Below are 21,342 nucleotides of genomic sequence, written 5' to 3'. Positions count from 1 at the left end.
TATGGCTACCGCATGTATCTTCAATGCAACAGACCCGGATTCGATTCCCGGATTGTGGCTCCTCCATGCCGTTAACGTTGCCAATACCTAGTGGCCCATTTGCCGGTAAATGTCGATCATCGGTATAGCGACACGTCGAAGGATCGCCGCTAGTGTGCCACTGGCGGCAGGGTTCGTCGAGTCGAAACAGGTGTCTAGAGTCGGGGTGTTGAAGTTACCACCGCGTAGCAGCAAGGACTTAATTTTGTCGGCGCTCCTTCGATTCGTCACGGAGAATCGTCAAGGGACCAACACGAACTATCATCAGTAATGTGCATGCGGTTATTATTATGTATTATTTTGTCCTGACGAACTGTTCCTAAAGTGATCTCCGGGGGGGAGGGGTCAAGACTAGCCCCTGCCTCTACATCATGAAGTGAAAATCTTGAGATGAGTGCGTATAATTATATGAATTTAGGTGGTAATTGTCGCCTATCATTAGAAAGTGAATATGAAAGAACTATGAAATAAAGTAAATAGACGCGCGTCATTTTATTATAAAATTACTTGGGGAACGCATTTTATCTGGTCCCAAACGGTTATCGTCGAATATACACAGTAAAAGGAGCGCTCTGATTAGCCAAATTAAAAAGACTTCAACGATTTATCCCTCTACAAGGGATGTTTTCTTCACTGCCTCCGTGCCGAGGTCGGAAGAACAAGCGCCTAGTAATCATAAGGTTGGTAATTCATGCCCACCTCGGGGTACTTTTTTAAACTTTTTTCTATTGTTTTTTTACACACTTTGATGTAAACAAATCACGCATATACGCGATTTAATATATTTTGGGGGATTAATTTTGTGGTTCATTGGCGTTTCGTCGCGTCTCTGCTACTGGTGAGGCGCTGGTGGTATAATTTTCGAAACTGAAGCAAGGCTACCATGGATTGTCGCAATGGGGCCGCCCAATTTTTGGTGAGATGTCGCTAGTTGCCCATCGGTGATCCACCGACGCTTAAGGCATGGGGTCATGCGGTTCGGATCCCACGTTAAACTATAAGTTTGCGTTTCATACCCTCAATACTGAACGAGACGCTAACTCCAAACAAACCAACTAACAATCACTGGGAGTAGTTTAAAAAGTTACGGCTGTCCCTTCGATTTGCGGAGCCTGAAACGAAAGTAAGTTGCAAAGCCAATGCCGTATGGGAGAATTCCATATCTATCACGAAGAAATGAAATAGCTACAGGTTTTCATGTGTATAACGTATTTCTATTTTTTATTTTTTTTATTTTTTTTTTTTTTTTCACAGGTGATACTCTTGGAATTCCAGACTCTGTTATGGGCCTAACATTCTTAGCAGCGGGAACAAGTATTCCAGAAGCCGTATCAAGCGTTATTGTTTCAAGACAAGGTAAGTATGTCTTACTAATTTAGTGCCCATGATGAAGGAGTGGCACTCCATTTCTCCAGTCCTTGTTTATCTTACATTGGTGGGCTATGATCCTCGTACATTATTCTAGGCTTCCTTCCGGATAAAATCAAAATGTGAGGGAACTCTATTGTGAGACACTATTTTGGTATATTGGTAATAATAATATATTTTTTTTAACTCCTAGTGGGCAAAATATCCCTCCCCCCACCTTTCGGACGAAACAATTCATGAAAATACAATTCGATTTTTCCAGTGCTGATGGTAAAATAGCTCTTAAATCCTAGTCTGGAACTTCAAAGATAGGCGCCATTGCATCTCATCTGTTTCTACTACAAATTGATAAATTTATATTATAAATGTATTTTACGAGAAACTTCCAACTTTCAATTCGAAAGAAAGCAACACATTGAAAATGTATATAATCTTGCAATCATTGTGAATGTTTCTTATTATTTACTTGTTGAGGTTTCGTTATGTAATCTTACTGATTACACTACAACCTAGAAAGAGTTTCAAGTAAAACAATGCTTAGACCAGGCTTTCTTAACCTATTTCATATCACTACCCCCTCCGGGTTTATCGTATCTTTTTACCAGAGATCCCCATACATAATTTCCGGTTTCTAATAAGCCTTTTGATTGTTCCTAATTATCGCTTACAGTTGTATATGTTTAAGCCTTACACACATACAACTATGAAGAGAATATTAAAGGATTCCAAACGAAACCAATCCCTTTCGAATTGTCGATTATATTTGACAGTAAGTAATGTACTTGATAATAAATATCTAAAATAAAATGTATATCATAATCAGACAACTAAAATAATCTTTAAATATACGTTTTCTACTACTGGATCCTAATTACATTTATCATTTTGACTTCCCTTCACGATTGGCCTATATTCCTTACGGCTATGAATCCCGACGCTCAGGTTGAGAAACTCCGGTTTAGACCATGTGAGTACTCGCAGTGGCAGCGATTAGACGTTAAAAGTAGGGGGACAAGACATGATCTGAATATTTGTATGTCAATCTTAGTTTCCCTGGTTGTTTCTAACACTTTGTATGATGAAAGGTTGTATAACTAATAGGATACTATCTTTTTCAGTTAAAATATCGTACATCGTGTTTCATATTTTATTAAGTAAATTGACAAGAACAACGCAAGTAGGTGCTATCCCATTATAATCTTAAACAACGAAGGTGTAAGAAGATATTTCATACCTTGCTCATGAATATCTTAAAATTCTGTCTGGAAAATTGTGTGATCATATTATTTAATAACAAATTTGCAAAACAAATAGCTAAATAGAAAGAATAATATTAGTCCAGGGATGCAAATAACCACTCGCCCGGCAAGTATTTATCGGTGCGGCCATCGGTGCGGGCGAGTATTTAATATCATACCGAAGGTAAGTAAATGGTTTATATTGTGAGATGTGGGCTAGTAGTTTTTTTCCTTGGGCGAGTAAAATTTTGTTGCTTATTTGCATCCCTGTATTAATCATAGTAATGAATCATGAGGCTTGTTTTGTAGAAGTTACGTTGAAACTGGGGATTAATGAACAACTTATATTTTTAATTCCACACATGCCATTAAATATATGTTATTACTCTTAGAAAATGAAAGACAGTAAATACTACAAGAATATGCTATGTTATTTAAAGAAATATTTGCTTTTGCAGCTTCCCGAAACACATTCTTTGCCAATAGGTTCAGTTTTCACTTTCTTGGAACACATCAAGACACAACACTTAGAAATATTCCACAGTCCAGTTATACAAAATAATCCTAAAACCTAGAATTATGTTGAATTCACTAAATTTAATTGTATATACACTCGTACTCGTATACCCCTAAACACACCACTGCAAAACAATGGAAAAGGTAGAAGTTATTTCTTATTACTCTCTTTTTAATGAATATTCCTTACTATTAGAAAGAAGAAAAGACATTTTAGGAACTGTCAATTTTTGTGCAATTAAATAATAACTTGTGAAAGACTTTTCTTGTTTTGCGAAATATTCTCTCAATTAGTTTCAAAGCAGCTGACTAACATATCGAGTACTTGTAAGAAGAAATAAAAGTACGCTAGAATTGTTGTCCTCCAGTAGGTTAATTTTTGGGTTGTTTTCCATGGCAATTCAAACACAATTCCTTGCAGCTTTCTTAACTCTACGGGAAGACAACCACAATACGTACTCACGCAACGGCAAATATTATATGGCACCATTTTTTTCTATGAACCAGTAATAGATACAAAAACTTTACATGTCCAAATGAAACTATATACATTATGGGTAACTTAAAAAAAGGGAGGACAACTGCCCCCTTTGCCCCCCTAATCGCCGCCCATGAGTAGTCGTTAAAATCACTTAAATGTAGGTAATCGCTCGGTAATCGCTCAATTACAGGTTATAAAGAACGCCTAGAGGCGGCTCGTGGGGAAGTCACCATTAAAATCATGTTTCTTCATTTGAAACCAGAAGAAGAAAACATAAAAGTATTAATTGTTATATACAATAATTAATAAATTAAGTAATCTTTATTTCATTAGTTTCAACGATAAAACTAACTTTTAGTAATTTGACTTCCATCACGAGCCACTTCTAAGAATAACTAAGAAAGAATATCAGTAATATTTTAAGTATTCTTTATTTCAATGACTTTAGGAAGCTGTATTTCCTTCTGTAAAGGAAAAAATGTAAGCTTTGTACAGTAACTACATCACTTTACTTGACTATAGAACGCTAACTTTAATGTGAAATTTCTATTTCTTCCAGGACAAGGAACCATGGGTATAAGCAGCTCAATTGGTTCAAATACATTCGACATTCTTCTTTGTCTTGGATTACCTTGGCTCATCAAGTCTGCATTTTTCCCTACAAATGGTCACTTCATCGCAATTCAATCGAGAGGACTCGATTATAACGCCATCTCTCTATTTTCAACTTTAATTCTACTTTATGTGACATTTTTAGCGAATCGATTTCGTCTGGATAAAAAAACTGGAATTGCTTGTCTTCTTCTATATTCGGCATTCCTTGTAGTTGCGTGTCTAATTGAACTTAATGTATTTTTCCTTGTGAATCTTCCTACTTGTGGTAGGTGAGAGAAGGATTTCTGTTCCAACATAAGAGACTTCAAGTTTTCAAGTTACTATTTTACCTCGAAATGAAAATGCTGCAGTCATTATTGGAAGTGAATTGTGTATTTGTATTAGAAGAAACTGTTTGTAGCTGAAAACTGGCTTACTTGCGCTTTAGGTATACCAATGCCTTTACAGTAAAATCTCCATACTAAATATTTGGTGCAGTTTAAGAACTTGGGTGTCAGTATTTGAAAAAAATATGGGTAAATGCAGTGTTCGAAGTAGGAAAAAAGCAGAGGTGGTATGTTTTATTATGATTTTGACTCAACATACCGGCTATTTAGATATTATCTTGATCACTGAAAAACCAGAGACGGTATGTCCTCATTACAGAAAAACCAGAGGCGGTATGGCATACCACCGCATACCGTCTCACTTGGACCACTCGGTAAATGTACTAAATCACAATAAAAAAAGTAATTATATCTAAGGAACTCATTCATGTAAGCGCCATACATTTAACGAAAGCAGTAAAGTAGAAATTACATAATTAATATGAGCGTTACTAGCGTGTAAATCTCAGTACGGGAAGTAGGTCTAATTCCACACATTATACACTCAATTAACATTTTATACACGTTTCCCAAGATATTTATACGAAACAAATCTCTTCAGGCGAGCATGCCAAGTAAACTTGCTAACGAAATAAGAGCTTCTAAGTTATTAGGAGTATATTTTGTGTGTAAGAGAATATATATGTAGTCATTTCCTTTAAGGAATTTGAAAAGCTAAAAAGACTTCATACTTTTATATGATGGCTCCCGATCTGCATAACTCTTAATCTGCATGAAATTTTTAATTAATTGTAATAGTTCGAAATTGTTTTTTTAATCATTTATATTGGACTCACTCATAAAATAGTTTTAGCAGACAGTAATAATGATTTATATTTTAAAAGCGGGAAAAGTAATGTAGTTTTCCTGCCTCTAGTGGAAACGCATGAACAGTTTTCTAAACAGTAGAGATTGGAACGTAGTATTGCGGTGCTTCTATTTAAATTTTAGGGTTGACAACATTGAAATTTGAATATATATAAACTTTGGAACAATAACTTCTCGTGTTAAGGTTATTCACCTTTCAATCAGCTTTTAGAGTAAAAATTAGAAAAAAAGAAAGAAAAGAAAAGGAAAAAGAAAACAGGATGGATACACAAATAAAAACCATAATAATTAAGTATGCTCAAATTCATCTGTGATCATGCCATACGGAGAATCCTCTCTAATAATCTAAAGAGAAATAATTAAGTATTGAAGAGAAGAAAGAACTTTCGACTTTTACTAAGTTAGTAGGCCTTACGTGTTTCTTTAATATCAATTATGAAGTTATATTGAATCTTCAAGTTTAGTACTATAAAAACAAGTTCGTAATTAGCATACAACAATAACAATAAGAAAAGGCATTTGAAACAGTAAGCTTGAACTATCATTAAAAAAAGTTAATGGAAATATTGTTGCTGGTTTCACTATATCGTAATTAGCCAGTAGTCATTTCAGGTTTTGCAATTGAAGAACGGCGGGGTGGGGGGTGAAGACTGTATACCGACAGAAGAGTTTCACATACTTATTAGTATATCAGTAGACACGTTACTAGAAAGCATGTTTCTCAAACTCAGAGGGGGGGGGGGGGAATTGCTCCCCTGCCTTCCTCAAAAGACGCTCCTGTATTCAACTAATGTAAATAAAATATAATGAAGATATGTTTTAAAGTCACAACATTGTTTTATTATTTTCTCCTTCATATTTGTGGCGTAAATCTTGTTTCCATTTCATTTTATACTGGTCTGGTTTCAGTGGCGGCTAAGAGCTCTACAAGAGGGAAGTCATATCGGCGAAACAGACTTTGCATTGCTTTGCCACAAAATTAACCCCGGCATTTTACCTTCGGTGATTTTTTTACTTGGTAGGGATCCTTTAAATTCTGATGTGAGGTACAAATATTTCAGAAAAAGTAACAACGAATTTGCCATTACATAATCATACATGCAGTCTATGTCCTACATACAGAATTAATTAACTTAATTTTACATGTTTTATTTAGCAGAAAGAACTCAAACTATTCAAGAAGTGGAAAATTGAAGTTAAAAACAATAATCAAACTAATTCTTGAATTTGAATTTATCAATTGATTTTTGCAAAAATTACTAGGTTATCACTATATAGGTTATACCTATTAACAAACATAATTATTAACAGTGTAATTTGAAACGAATACAAAAAATACCGAAGTAATAGTGAAAAGTTAAATACATTTTTCATACATTTGTATTTATTAACTTGTAAAGTAGGGACATCATAATATTTTCATGATGCACTGAATTTCAAGTATGCATTCAATTTCGATCATTTCGGAATCAAATTAGATTTCATTCGACCATTTATTATCAACATTAAGAGGTAGACCTACTGTTTAACGTAGAATCTAAATCACACAAATCGAATCATGGAATCCAATAGGGATGACGTGTTTGCTAACCATATATCTGCGAATCTCCAAACTATGAGTGAAACTCGTAAGTCTAGTGTGTATCGAATTTACTAAACAACCGGCAAGTGTAGTCCACCTTAAACCGACCCTGCATGATGATAAATGACTGTTTCAAATGTGAATATTTATTAGAGAAAATATTATGGTGAAAAATTTTCCAAATAGCTTCAAATAAATATTGCGCGGACTGAGATACAGATAAAATGCGAAGGACAATAAAGTCGAATCTTGGCGTGGTTGGCTGTAAAACACCGCTTTACAATTAAAATGGACTCGTACATTAATTGGCGCCAATGTCACACTCACAAGTCATGCTAGTTTGAAGAAAATTTCCAGCGGCGCAGTAGGATTTAGGAAAGATTTTTTAGAGAGGGAGAAAAAAGGAGATTTTACGAATATGAGATAAAATACAGTAAAATCTAGCTTTTCAATATATGTTATATTAAGCAATACGGCAGTACGACTAAAGACAGTGCTATTCTTTCCACAATCCCATCATATGCCCAAAATACAAATATAACAGACTTTTCATTCCTCTCCCAACAATTCTTCCGCGACCTTGCTAGAGAATATCATTGCAACATTTGTCTTTGAAATGAGAATGGATCAACAAACAAAAGGAAGTCAACTGCAAGTGTTGCTTATGGATCGGGTGACCTTATCACATAGAAAGAAATGTCTTCAAGAGTACTTCGCCTTGTCATAAACAGTGTCCCCTCATAGTACTTCTGTTCAATAATCACAGTTAAGGGTTGATAAAGTTCTGCGTAAATGAAATACACAGTATCGAAGTTGAAGCAAGTAGGCTTTTATTGTCCATTGGTCCAGGAAGGGGGCGAATACTAAGAAAAGACGGGCGGTGCAAATGTAATTTTTGATCATTTCTGAGGGAAATTTTAACTAGTGTTAAGTTTCTCATTTCAGTGGCTCATAGTCGCTGCCCACTGCTTAATGCTCACTTTGTTCAAGTCCATTTGTCATTCGTCAATTTTTTTTTGTTTCTATCCTGAGTTTTATTTATTTATTTATACTGATGTGTGTTTTCACTTTTCAATTGTACTTTGTTTTTCATATAACAATAATGACCAATGTTTTTTTTTTTTAATTGAGCATTTTATAAGAAAAGAAAGCTACGAAACGAAAGAAAGTGAGAGGCAAGCGAAAGCTCTTAAAAACCATTTCGACTTCTGGACAAAATTTCGAAAGTGATAATCATATAAATGTTGAGGTGGGGGTGTTGCCAATACCAGTTACTGTTAAAAAGCATGTACAAGTCTACAAATTTTTGAAACTTTATTTTATTTGATTGCGGTAATTTAATTGCTAAATTAAAAATGCAATGAATACGGCCTCTTCGGTTACGGAACTGAGTTAAATTTAATATACTTCAAAATTCGTTTGAATAGAATTAATTTTCACGCAGAATATGCATATGTATAACTCGAAAGGGTAACTGTATTGTGGTAATTTAATTGCTAAATTAAAAATGCAATGGATACGGCCTCTTCGGTTACGGAACTGAGTTAAATTTAATATACTTCAAAATTTGTTTGAATAGAATTAATTTTCACGCAGAATATGCATATGTATAACTCGAAAGGGTAACTGTAATCAAAATCGAAACTGTAATCGAAAGGTCATTAGAATTATAAATAACACATTTATTTTTCAGAACCCTCACTGTCAATCACAGCAACGTACACATATGGTTGTTTTACCTTATCAATCCATTCTCTCATATTAAATTCAGATGGAGTGATTTTTTAAATACTTTTGGTAATAATTTTAATACAAAGTAGAGTTTTGATTATTAGTTACTTGTGTTCAGGGATGCACCGACGGAAGTGGTCAAAGAGTCTCGATCCCTCAGAACTTTTAATTTTTAAGAAACTTAGCAGAATTTCAGGGAGCAAATACACAAAATTATTTGCATTTTGTAGTTTACTCCGAAACATCTTCGGACTCAAACGAGAAATCTTGGGTGCGCCACTGCTTGTGTTTGCGTTGTGTTACTCATTGCCTGATTTCGAACGTCTATGTTGAAAAGAAACATGAAAGGACTGCATTGTTTTATAGACCAAAGGGGTCCCGGAAAGAATTTTTACGGGTAGGACCCAGGAGCGTCATTTCAGAGTTTGCTTGGGGTGGGGCAAGACCCCTTGATGTAAGTAAAATTTCGCGTTTTTCACTGATTTTCTACTATTCTATTGATAAAATCTATATAAACATCAAACTCAGGGGGGCAATTGCCCCTCCCTGCCCCCCTAAATGACGCCCCTGGTAGGACCTCATTTTAAATTTCCGCCACTGGATCGAAAACAAATTAAATATTGATTAAATGACAATTTTGTTATTTGTTGTGTATTTAAAAAAGTTCAACTAAAATTAATAAAGAATTATTTGAGATCAACCATTTCTCAAAAACGATTAAACGAACTAGCTTTGATGGCCATTGAAAATGATATACTCAATGAAATGTACACGGATGCAATACAGTGGCGGATCTAGCCCGGGACCGGGGGGCTAGGCCCCCAGTTTTTGAGTGACAAAAATAATTTATGCTATTATTTTATTTATTTATTTTTGAAAGTGTATAGTAAACTCATGATATATCTATCATAGTCTGGGGTCTGCTGGCCTAGCCAGATTTTACCTTTTAGATCCCTCTCTGATGTAATAATAAGATATTTTGCCAAATTGGAAGTCAGAATAGTGTCTTTACAACATCAACTTTTCAGTAATAAAGAAAACGAGAAATTATACTAATTACCGTAATCGTATTACTAGAAAATACTATGTAAATGAGCTTTTAATGAACCATAAGAGCTCTTTGTCAAAATCAAACTTGTTATGTTAGGCTTGAATCTCATGAGTTTTATTCTGTTTCGACCTCTATGTCTCAATTGTACTTGACAAAATATATGTTAGGTAGGGTGGCATCGCCTATACTCGACCTACGTTAGTAGTCGACCGCTTGGAAAAGGTAAGTTCGTAAGACCAAAACTATACATTGGTGAATTTCAATTAATAACTTGGTAAAAACTTTAGACATTGCCTAATATCACTGCAAGCGTGTATTGACTGATTCGTCACGATCAGTATTTCTTCCAGACCTGTTTTTGGGTGGGCACTGGCCCCTCCCGGAATTCTGAGAGTGCCCCCCAGAGAGGGCCAAAATAATACGTCTATAATATAAATAGAATAGTATCAGTAGTGCCCCCGGGAACATTGTTTCTGAAAGAAACACTGGTCACGGTTCGACTGGATCGCGCTAATGTGTGTGAGACTATAGCGGGAGATTGAAGAATTAAAGAAGAATCAAAATTTCCCATAATCCTGACGAGAGATGGGGAAAATGTAATTATAGAAATAAGGTCATAACTTATTCAAACTTTATGGTGCAAGAAGCTTGTATGAGAGTGGTAGTTAAGTGGAATATTCGAAAATAAGAACATTTGTCTCTTTTGAGGCAAATAATGGGGTGGTTGACTATTGTATTCTTGCATATAATCATTTTTCTATACCAGGATGGTCGACTACTATGATTTTATAGGTTTATTACAAATCAATTAGGAACCTATATAGATCTTTGAATGTGTGCAGTCCCTATGCTGTTTACATCGCAGAAATCAAAGAAAACAGTAGGCGACCAGGGAGGTCGCAATGGAATATAAGTGGTTGACTTTGGAAAAGAGTAAATTTTGTGGTAAGAGAATGATATAAAATGAGTTTGGATAACTTAACAGACGTATGAAAGTTACAAAACTGCAGCAACAGAGAGACTGCCATGCGATGTTTAAAAATTACTACTACGTGTAAAAGTATGGTAGTGCAGACTTGGCTTTCATGTTTGATTTTATTTCTATATATTTATTTCTTAGATCAAAGGCTATAGGCCCCTATCTTGTTTTCTCGTTTGCAAGTGTGACAAGTAAGTGACGACCCTTCACACGATTATTATAGTCCTGTTACTGTAGTTAGTTTACGTAAGATGGTGTGCGTCCAATTATGTTTTATAGTTTACAGGTAGCCTAACTTATGATAGGTCTACGTGATGCTCCAATTAAGAAACGACAACTCTTCAGATATAGTGAGAATGCATTGCATCATGCAGGATTATGAGTGCGCGTAAAGCCTCAGCAATCTACGGTGTACTCAGAAGAACGTTACTCGGTAATCGGTGTGGCCAAAGTCTAGAAAGTCGACCAATGGGACCTAAAACAATATGGTGCAAAGAAGAGGACAGTAAGTTTGCTGAGTGGTTAATATAAGTGGCGAAATTGGACTTCACAAGGAAGGACGATTTACGTAGACTATATCATTTAACACAGTTCATCAAAATAACAGATCTGGCGTTGGCTAATACCATACATTTCTTAGAAGACATCCGGAATGACTTTGGAGACAGCGTAAACAGTATCTAGAGCACATGCGTGCTTTACAAGAACTGTAGTGATATGTTGGTTTCAGAAACTGAAAGAGTACATAAATAGTGTCAATTGTGAAGACTTATTGCAAGCTTCAGAAAGAATTTTCAACGCCAACGAGGCAAACTTTTAATTATGTCTATGAAATGAGATAGTTTGGGACTCAAAGATTAGACTCAGCTGCAGTGTATTTTTCCAACTATGGTAGGGCCCGTACGTGAAACACCTAAAGATTTGGTAAATTTTGTGCTAGAAGAAAAAAGAATAGGGCATAGGATTAATTGATATAGGGTGCATCAAATCTGAGGCATTCAGTGAATGTATTGATAATATTTTGATCTCTTGGTTGAAGAAGAAAAATGCGAGGTTCTCTGCTTTTCCGTTTTGGCGTACGCATAACTTATGGGCTGAAAATAGCATTAGTCTGTATGCCCTATAAGCCAATACCAGCCACATATTCCAACTGGTCATACAAGGTCCTTGGCGAAAAATTGCAAACACACCTTCAATGCATTCTCAGAATTCACGGAGCATTATTCCCTGGTTTGGAAGCTGATACTACTAAACAGTACGAAAATTTTCAGTGCTCAACATGTTTCTATGTAGGGGAAGTAAGCGATAACACGCGATGAAGATTTTCTAGTGAGTTAATATGGTCCTATGAAATGACTCGACTTACGCTTATTCATTGTAAAGGATCTTTGTGTCTCTAGTACAAGGGTAAAATTATTATTTGCAATATTTTAAGCTACCGGTACATTTTTAGTTTTTCGTTCAACCTCATAAATTACCTGCATACATCTAGTTATAGTTTGCACGAATTGGCCAAATACAGTATAACTACTTCGGGCTATATTTACTAAAAGAGACTTTTGTGGTTAAAGTAGGTTTAGATACAATTATTTTTGATATATTTTTGCATCAATCCTAAAATTAACTCCGCGTTTCTGTAACTTGCAGGTCTTGGTCGACTACTGGTATACGTAGTGGTTGAACTTAGTTTTTGTCTGGTCGACAACTGTATAATTTATCCCATTTTATATTAAAATTTAAAATAAATTGTTTTGATAAATTAACCTAATCCGATTATTCTAGAGAGAGCATGGTGTACGATACATATTTCTTCAGAGCTATGCCGTTATAAAAAGAACGTAAATTAACGCCACAAGTTCTTTGCAATCAAATTCGGTCGTCAACTATACGTTGACCCTATATACCTTAGTTGTGTCTTGTCTTGTTTAATTAGAAAATGCAATTAATTATTAAAACTGGAACTTTGTTTGGACTGAAAGTTGTAATGGAAGAAGTTTCATCCATTACAACTTTCTACTCTTTTATTATCATCGGAGAGAGCTCATGTGGTTCGGATTTTCACGTTAATCAGTATGTTCCGTTTCATATAGCCTCGCTGTTGAAAGGGACGTTAAATTCAAAATCAACTCAACTCTTCTATTATCATTTAGGTGGGGGCGAATAAATATCGTTTGCTTACACTTAAGAAATGTCTAGAACCGACCCTGAATGCATTTCAAGAATACTCATTCGTTCTTTGAATGCTTACCATAAAAAGAAAAAAAAAGGGAGAAAAAACAAAAATGTAAAACGAATTAAGGAAATATGTTATTTTTTCTCTATAGTAATTTGTAAATGCATCGCAAAGAACGCTTCGAAAATGTACTGAGGAGTCTTCTTGCTCTTCATACAATGTGTCAGTCTTTTTCCCCACAACAGACAGATATTTCCTCCCGCCTTAGTCGTGTGAAACTTTAGAGCGTATGGAGCTTCAACCTCCCACTAGGCTCTATTCTCCCGTCGGCCGTAAGGAGTCAGGTAGAAAACTCATTTTGTCAATTACGCTAAAAGTGTGATTACATTGTGCATCAGGGCAGGCGATTAAAGGACTGTTTTGAGAGGCAGCCTAACGCGCAAGGGAGTCAAGATAGAATACATGAACAGAGGGTAACAATATGCATTGTGACTTACGCTGTGTTCCCAAATCTCTCATGGACATCAATCAAGGCAAGAAGAAAAAAGGGTGGAAGTTCTCATTGTAATTGTTAAAATACGAGATGGTTATATAACTCGTAACTCATAATAAGAGTAAAGATGTGTTTCTACGTTGTTTGATGCTTCCCGTAGAAAGGAAGGAAAAGGGTGAAGGTTGCAATTTAATAAGGTGACAATATCGCGAAATACCTTAAAATTAGTGATATGTTACAAACACGAGAAGTGCGAGGTTCTAGAGCGAGCAAATGCGGGAATCTATAGGCGAAGTGGGACTAAATATATAAAACGAGATGCACATTGTGGAAATTACTTTCCATTCGTTTATTATCAATAGAGTAGTGCATAAATTCAGAGTGCTTGTTTGAAACCGAAGTATTGACTTTTTTCACCTTTTTCTTTGATACCAACTTCTGCCTGCTCTATTATTGTAGCTGCGAAAACTTTTACAGCTAATACCTAATACCTTGGATTACAATCCACATGTTTATGTCTAATCAATTGCTGGAATTCTAAAAAATATTAACCAGGAAAATGTAACTCTCAGTGGTGATCTCAGTTACGACAAGTCTCATTTATATTCTTCGTGCTGAAAAGAGACGTGAAACTTTTAATCGATCTAAGAAATAGAACGTAAGGATTTAATTTGAACGGTAATGCATCTGTATACTTCTCTAAACTATTCCCAATGATCAGCAATAAGGAAATCAAAGATTATGTTTATTTGATATATATATTAGACAACTTGAATCTGCCTTTATATCCTTCTCTACCTGTGAAATGGAAACAGTATTTTAAAAATGAACTATTTAGTGATTTGTTATTATTTTTAATGCGTGACAAGGAATTACTTCCTTACAGAATGTTTATAGTGATCTTGGAAGAAAAATGCTGATTGAAAGATAACAAGAGACACTGGATTCACAGCTGAGTGGACAGGTGTGAAATTTCTTATCTGATAGTTTCTAAAAAAAAATTTCGGTTGGATAAACCCAGGGAAAACTTCTTGCTCTCTTATTGAAGATTGAAAGATATAATAAAATGTAACTGGCTGAATCAGCGTGTACCCCAAATAGAAACTTCAGGAAAAAATGCCTCTGTTTGAACGTTTAATGTTTTTCTACTTTTTCTCTTAAAGATTTTGGTGCACAACATTATATATATATATACAAAAAAAATGTGACTAACACTTTCATTCTTGAGCTGATGAAGACACTGCTATAGTGTAGAAACATTACAATTTACACATTTTGTGTTAAGTATTTATATCGTGTTAAAGAGAATTACTTCAAGACATAGAGGATCTTTTTAAGAGTCTGGTATATAATGAGGTACGGATTACTGAAGAAGATATCAGCGTGTGTTGAAACAAAATAATTCTGAAGTGCCTACAAAGGTAAGGTATTTTCATTATTCAATATGAATCCTATAGCATCTAAATAAACGTGTTTATTGGTACGATTTACAATGTGAGAATAAAAAAAATAGTAAAAAATTGTGAAAGCTCGCAGTTTGTGGAAATTATGTTATACATGTAATAACATAAAATTTATTGCGAAATTATGTTTGATTCTCTAAACATCTTATTGACTCAAATTCGATTTTCAGTATATTAATTCTTAAAACACAAATTCTAATAAATCATACTTAGATTCATCAATTCAATGCATTTATCAGTGATATACTGTGTATTATAGTATCACAGGCTTTGGTTGGAGAGACCACTATTGAAAATATTGATTTCTGGAAGATGGACTTAGAAGGAATATACTAAGCAAGCAGCAATTAGGCTTTAGTTTCAGGTGAAGAAGAACAGAAACTCACGAAATATACTTATGATCTTGACATTGTTGTCATAAACTGCCTAAACTGTGTCTCATACCTGACAGATCGTAATATAGTAAATTCACTATCAACCTTACTGTATTTCAAAATTTTTCGTATAATCTTTGCAAGTGAATTTCTTCGCAAATTCTTCGAACTCGTGTTAATTCTTCGAATCAACTACTTTAATAAAAGATAACTTTATGAGCTTTAGAGGATCTTTTTTAAGGAAAAAAGTCTAATATTCGTTAGATAACATAATTATTTGCTACAGTGAAAGCTTTGATGACCTCTTATTGAACATTTTAATGAAAAAAAAAAAAAAATGACGAAACCTTATCTTCTCGACCAGAGTAAAATTTCAAATTTACTATGGAAAAAGTAAGGTTATAAAATTTCGTGATGAAATTAGTTTTAATTAAAAACAATTTGAAAGCCATTTAACAAGTCCGCTGTATTTTCAGTCTAAGAAATCTGACGCAATTACTACACTCTCTGAAATCAATTTCTGTATCAATCTTGTATGTAATGAAGAAAGAAAAATACATTTACGTTCGAGTAATTGACAATTAATAACCAGCGAATAAAACATAATAAGGACAAGATATTCCTAAATATTCACTCAAGAAACATCATTTAGTGTTTTCGGATGTCAATTTCTGCAAGGTAAGTAGATAAGATAAAATCAAGATTTCCAATTATGAATCCATTTCTAAGTGCTCCTAGGTATTAAATCAAAATATAGATTGCTACCCAAAAGATAAGTTTCATTTCACAGCGTGAAATTACGGTAAACTTCCAAACTATGCAAATTCCGGAACCGGAAGTAGTGCATTTCTGGTTTCGGTAGAGTGATAAGATCAAAGATAGAACTTGTTTCTCACAGCTGAGTCGATGTTAGAAATGCACTACTTACAATTTCTTACTGTTTTTGCTCTATGGAGATCAATATTGAAACCGTAAGAAACAGTAAATTTCTACCACTTCCGGTTTTACTGGAAAGGTACAGGTGAAGGTAATATCCTTCCTTCAGACGCTGAATCGATTCTAGAAACTGTTTGTCGCTATCTATTGTCGTTTTGTTCTATGACAGTAAATATTGAAATCGGCAATGCTTAATTTCTACCAATTTTGGTTTGAATAGAGGGTAAATCGGGTAGATGAAACTTATTGCTGGGACGTTCAACAAATCGCTTGTCGTTATCTCTTACCATTTTCGCTTTATGGACATGAATATCCAAACTGGTAGTGACAGTAAATTTTTACCATGTCCGCTTTCAGTGAAGGGATGCAGATGAGCATAATAAAACATGGCGGACAGTGTGTTGGACAGTATAAATGGGTCCCATATGTCAGGTAATTTTACAGTTAATACTAAATGTGGTAAATGTAAAAGAGTATTGAAAAACGGCATAAAGTGTGAAAGATGCAAGGAGTTCTTTCATTTTGGCAAGTGCAGTGCAGTTGACAAAAATTCCAATATTTTAAGCTGGTCTTGCATGTCGTGTAGTAGCTGTGAAAAAACAAATGACAATCAACTTAGTGAGGTATCAATTTCAGCTGAGTTTGTTTCAAATCTTCTTGAGGAACTACATTCATTACGTAAAGTTGTCGAACTCTTAGCGCAAGATATCCAGCAACTACAACGCCAAGATAAATTTCAACAATTGGGTCAAGAATCGTTAAGTACAAGGCAAAATAGAAAGACTTGGAGCGACATCGTAAGAATTACGGCCGAAGTCCCAAATGCTACTAGTGAACCTAATAACAGCGTGAAGATACCATCTTTTTCCAGTAGGAAATCACAATATAGTGGAAATTCTAGCCCTCCGAAAATCATTTGTAGCCCTATCCACAACGCAAGTGCAAGAGCAAATTGCCAATGGAGTGTCAAAGCTGCAGAGAGACACGACACTGTGTGCAACTCAAATACTAAGGGTAAACTACTGGGTAATAAAGTATCAGGTCTACAATACGATTATAATATTGAAACAAAAAACAGATTCAGTGAGTTAAGTGGCCAGTGTGATAGTGTAAAGCAAGTTAGCCTAGGAAATAGGCCTATTCAAGTGCGACGTGTAGATCGTTTAAACCAGCAGGATCGCCCAAGATTTCCGTCACAGGATTCAAGCAGTAAGTCATGTTTTGGTGTTGAAAATGGAAACTCAATTTCAGTAAATCGGGTAAAAAAAGTGCAAGGGAAGGTGTTCATTGTAGGAGATAGTCACGGTCGTGGTCTTGCTTCCAGATTAATGCAGGAGTGTGATGATATGAACGTAGTAGGTATTGTTAAGCCTGGTGCAAAACTAAATAACGTTGTAAATTCATGTGTGGACCAGAAATCATTCTCAGATACTGATACTGTTGTACTTATAGGAGGCACTAATGATGTGTCAAAAAATGAGTCTGAAGATGCTGTCCGTGTTTTGAAGACTACACTCAGCACTCTTACTCATACAAATGTAATAGTAGTTAATCTGCCACACCGGCATGATCTATTGAAGAGTTCTTGTGTTAACTCAGAAGTACATAAAACAAATAGCATCATTAGTAAAGTTTGTAGTCGATTTAAAAATGTACAGTTATTAGATGTAAGTAGTCTTCCATGAGAATTTCACACCCATCATGGTTTACATTTGAATAATCTAGGAAAGCGTCATGTATGTGAAAATTTAAGTAATATGATTAAGGCTCAGAACAGGAACAGGGATCCCATTCCTCTTACTTTCCCCCGTACAGGTCTTAGCAATGATAATACAGTATCGTTTGCAGCCGGACAAAATAACGTAAAAAATGTAACTTTTTTAGCACACCAGATGGAAAATTCGAATCCAAGATAGCTAATACAATAAGTATTTTTCATCAGAATGTACAAGGGATCCAGAATAAACTCGAATACTTTGATGTACTTTTAGCTGATGATTTGAAAGAATGTAAGGTTATTTGTCTTGGTGAACACTGGCTAAATGATACACTTATTAAGGAGGTCAATTTTGAAAACTTTAATCTTATCACTAAATTCTCTCGTGTTTCACACGAACGTGGAGGTGTATGCATCTTTGTTCACAACAGTTTAAAAGCTTCTGAAATAGATATTACAAAATTTACCTGTGAATTTAACTTTGAAGCTGTAGCCATTAAATTACCAAGTGTTAACATTTGTATTATATGCATTTATAGGTCGCCATCCGGCATATTTACTGTTTTCTTAAAGAAACTCGAAAGTCTTTTGGACTTCATACGAAAAGACTGAAAAAATGATCATCTGTGGTGATATTAATGTAAATTGGATAGTGGAAGCAAAAAAGAAATCCGATCTACGAGATCTGCTGAATGTGTACAATCTCCAAGCGCTAGTGGATGTACCGACACGTCATAATAAAAGTGCGCTAGATCAGTTCATCATTAGTAAAAATCAATTTGCCTATAACCTTGAAGTATTTGATCCCGGTTTCTCTGATCATGATGCGATTATTTTAAAAATCACTTTAAACAATACCACTGTTCTTAAGTCTAAAGTATACACAGTTACAAAAGAGAATTTTCTCCAGTCATAATATGGAATATCTAAATTTCTTGCTTTCTCACGAGTCTTGGAATGGCATATACAATACGTCTAACACTGAATATAAGTTTAAATACTTCTTTGAAACTTTCTTACATTACTTCAATATGGCGTTTCCAAAAGTTACTCGTAAAATCCGGACGTCGTCCACTAAATCGTGGTTAACTAAAGGCATTAAAATTTCTAAAAGTAACCTATTTAGATATAATAGATTACTCAAAATAAATACATCACTTCCTCACAGCTTTCAAAATTATATTTTTAAGTACAGGAAAATATACAGAAGAGTAATTAAAACAGCTAAATTACTATCAAATAGCTCCACAATACTTAATTCTACTAATAAAGCTAAAACTATGTGGAAAATCTTAAATGGTAGAACAAACAACAAAAAGAGCGACTTTGAGTATGTTAAAGTTGGGGACGAAATTATTAAAGAACCTAAGCGGATTGCAGATGTCTTCAATGATTATTTTCTAGATAGTGTACCATTACCTGACCCCATACAAGCGAGTTATGACGACTCGATGAAATTTCAAATGCATTCACATACGATCTTTTTAATTCCAGCAACAGTAGAGGAGTTACGGAAAATATTGAGTAAGATGTCTAATTCGGGATCTTCAGGTTTTGATGAAGTTCCAGTGACTGTTATTAAATTTTGTTTTCCTTTCATTGTAAATCATCTCTGTTATTTAGTTAACCTATCTCTTGAGAAAGGATGTTTTCCACCAGTGTTAAAAGTGGCAAAAGTAATTCCTCTCCATAAAAAGGGGAGTATGCATGATGTAAGAAATTATCGCCCAGTCTCCATTCTTTCCACGTTTTCAAAAATTTTTGAATATGTGATGAAGTCACGACTCTGCAATTTTTTGAAGTCATGTAACTTACTATCACCATCACAACATGGCTTCCAAAATAAGAAAAGTATTGAAACAGCCTTGCTTGATTACATGTCCAATATAGTTCTTGAATTAAAAAACAGTAAATATGTTGTTGGCCTATTCATCGACTTATCCAAAACTTTTGATACAATTGATCATGCTATTCTTTTAAGCAAGTTGTATGCTTATGGTATTAGAGGAGTAGCTCACAACTGGTTTCTCTCTTATTTGTCCAGTAGGCAACAAGCGGTACAAATATCAAAATTAGTTGCAGATGGGTATCAAACAACTTGTTCGTCTTTATCGACTGTAATCAGAGGTGTTCCTCAAGGTTCCATTTTGGGTCCTATTCTCTTCCTGATATATATAAATGACTTGTTAGAATTTATGCATCCAGCGAAATGTATTCTATATGCTGATGACATCAGTATGATAATATCAGGAAAATCAATAGAAGAAGTTGAGAGGAAATCTGACATTTTTACGGACAAATTAGTAAAATGGATAACAGCGAATAGGTTAATTATAAATCATGACAAATCGATCCTCTTACATTTTCATTTTCCAGGAAAACCGCGTATATCACCTAGAATAAAAATATCTTCTAACTTACTCCAATATTCTTGCATAACAAAGCTTTTAGGTGTAATCATAAGTGATGATCTTTCATGGTCTGCTCATATCTCCACTTTAAACAAGAAACTAAGTAGCGTGTGTTTTGCCTTATACAAACTTCAAGGTACTGTATCGAGAGAAGCACTTCTTAGCTTTTACTACGCCAAGTTTAATTCATTAATTAACTTCGGCATAATACACTGGGGATCTGCTGAAAATAGTTTAAGCACTTTCCGATTGCAAAAGAAAGCGATTAGAATAATTTTTGGGTTACCCACAAAATCGTCATGTAAAAAGGTTTTCATAGAAGCAAAAATTTTAACACTCCCCAGCTTATACATCTATAAATCTATTCTTTTTACTGTGAAAAACAAGCATCTTTTTATCTTTAATAAAAATGTTCATAGCCATAATACAAGACAAGGTAGTGACATATTTTTGATGCATCAAAAATATGCTAATATAAGCAAAACCGTGTACATGAATTGTGTCAGATTGTATAATAAACTTCCTCTGTACTTGAAAAATATGACCAATGTTTCCATTCTTGGTAAGACTTTATATAATCTACTCACTGAAAAGTGCTATTACACAATTAAAGAATATTTAAATGACTCATTAACTGAAGAGTTGGAAACAGATACTTACCCGTGAGTACATGCCTGGTGTGGTAGAAACAGTTACCTAATTATGTGGTTTTGTATTTTTAGAAAGATTGCATGATGTATACTTCTGGTACTTGACAATATTGTATATGTTTTTTTTTCTTTCTGACAACTGTAATGCTTACATGAGAATTTCTCATGCTTTGTAAGCTAATGAAACAGGCAAATAAATGAAATGAAATGAAATGAAATGAAATATCATTTCTTCATACGTATGTTGAATCGATTCCAAAAATCCTTTTGCCTCTATATCTATTACATTTTTCGTTCAATGGTGCTTAGCGTTGAAACCGGAAATAGTTAAT

General features: G+C 34.5%; 1 protein-coding gene across 1 annotated transcript in view; it reads left to right on the top strand.

Moving 5' to 3' along the window:
- Positions 1–6,169, top strand: part of LOC145668532 (sodium/potassium/calcium exchanger 4-like) — a 121,928-nt gene extending 115,759 nt beyond the window's left edge. Inside the window, exons 8-9 of the mRNA XM_081736514.1 lie at positions 1,294–1,395; positions 4,202–6,169. Coding sequence (XP_081592640.1) covers positions 1,294–1,395; positions 4,202–4,530 — 431 coding nt within the window. The 3' untranslated portion in view covers positions 4,531–6,169. The remainder of the gene's footprint in view (positions 1–1,293; positions 1,396–4,201) is intronic.
- The last annotated feature ends 15,173 nt before the right edge of the window (positions 6,170–21,342 follow it).

This window comes from Thermobia domestica, chromosome 13, assembly GCF_964235325.1.
Source record: "Thermobia domestica chromosome 13, izTheDome1.hap1.1, whole genome shotgun sequence".
Classification (NCBI taxonomy): Eukaryota; Metazoa; Arthropoda; class Insecta; order Zygentoma; family Lepismatidae; genus Thermobia; species Thermobia domestica.
Note: the sequence above shows the minus strand (reverse complement) of the source record. Positions and strands in the feature narration are given on the sequence as shown.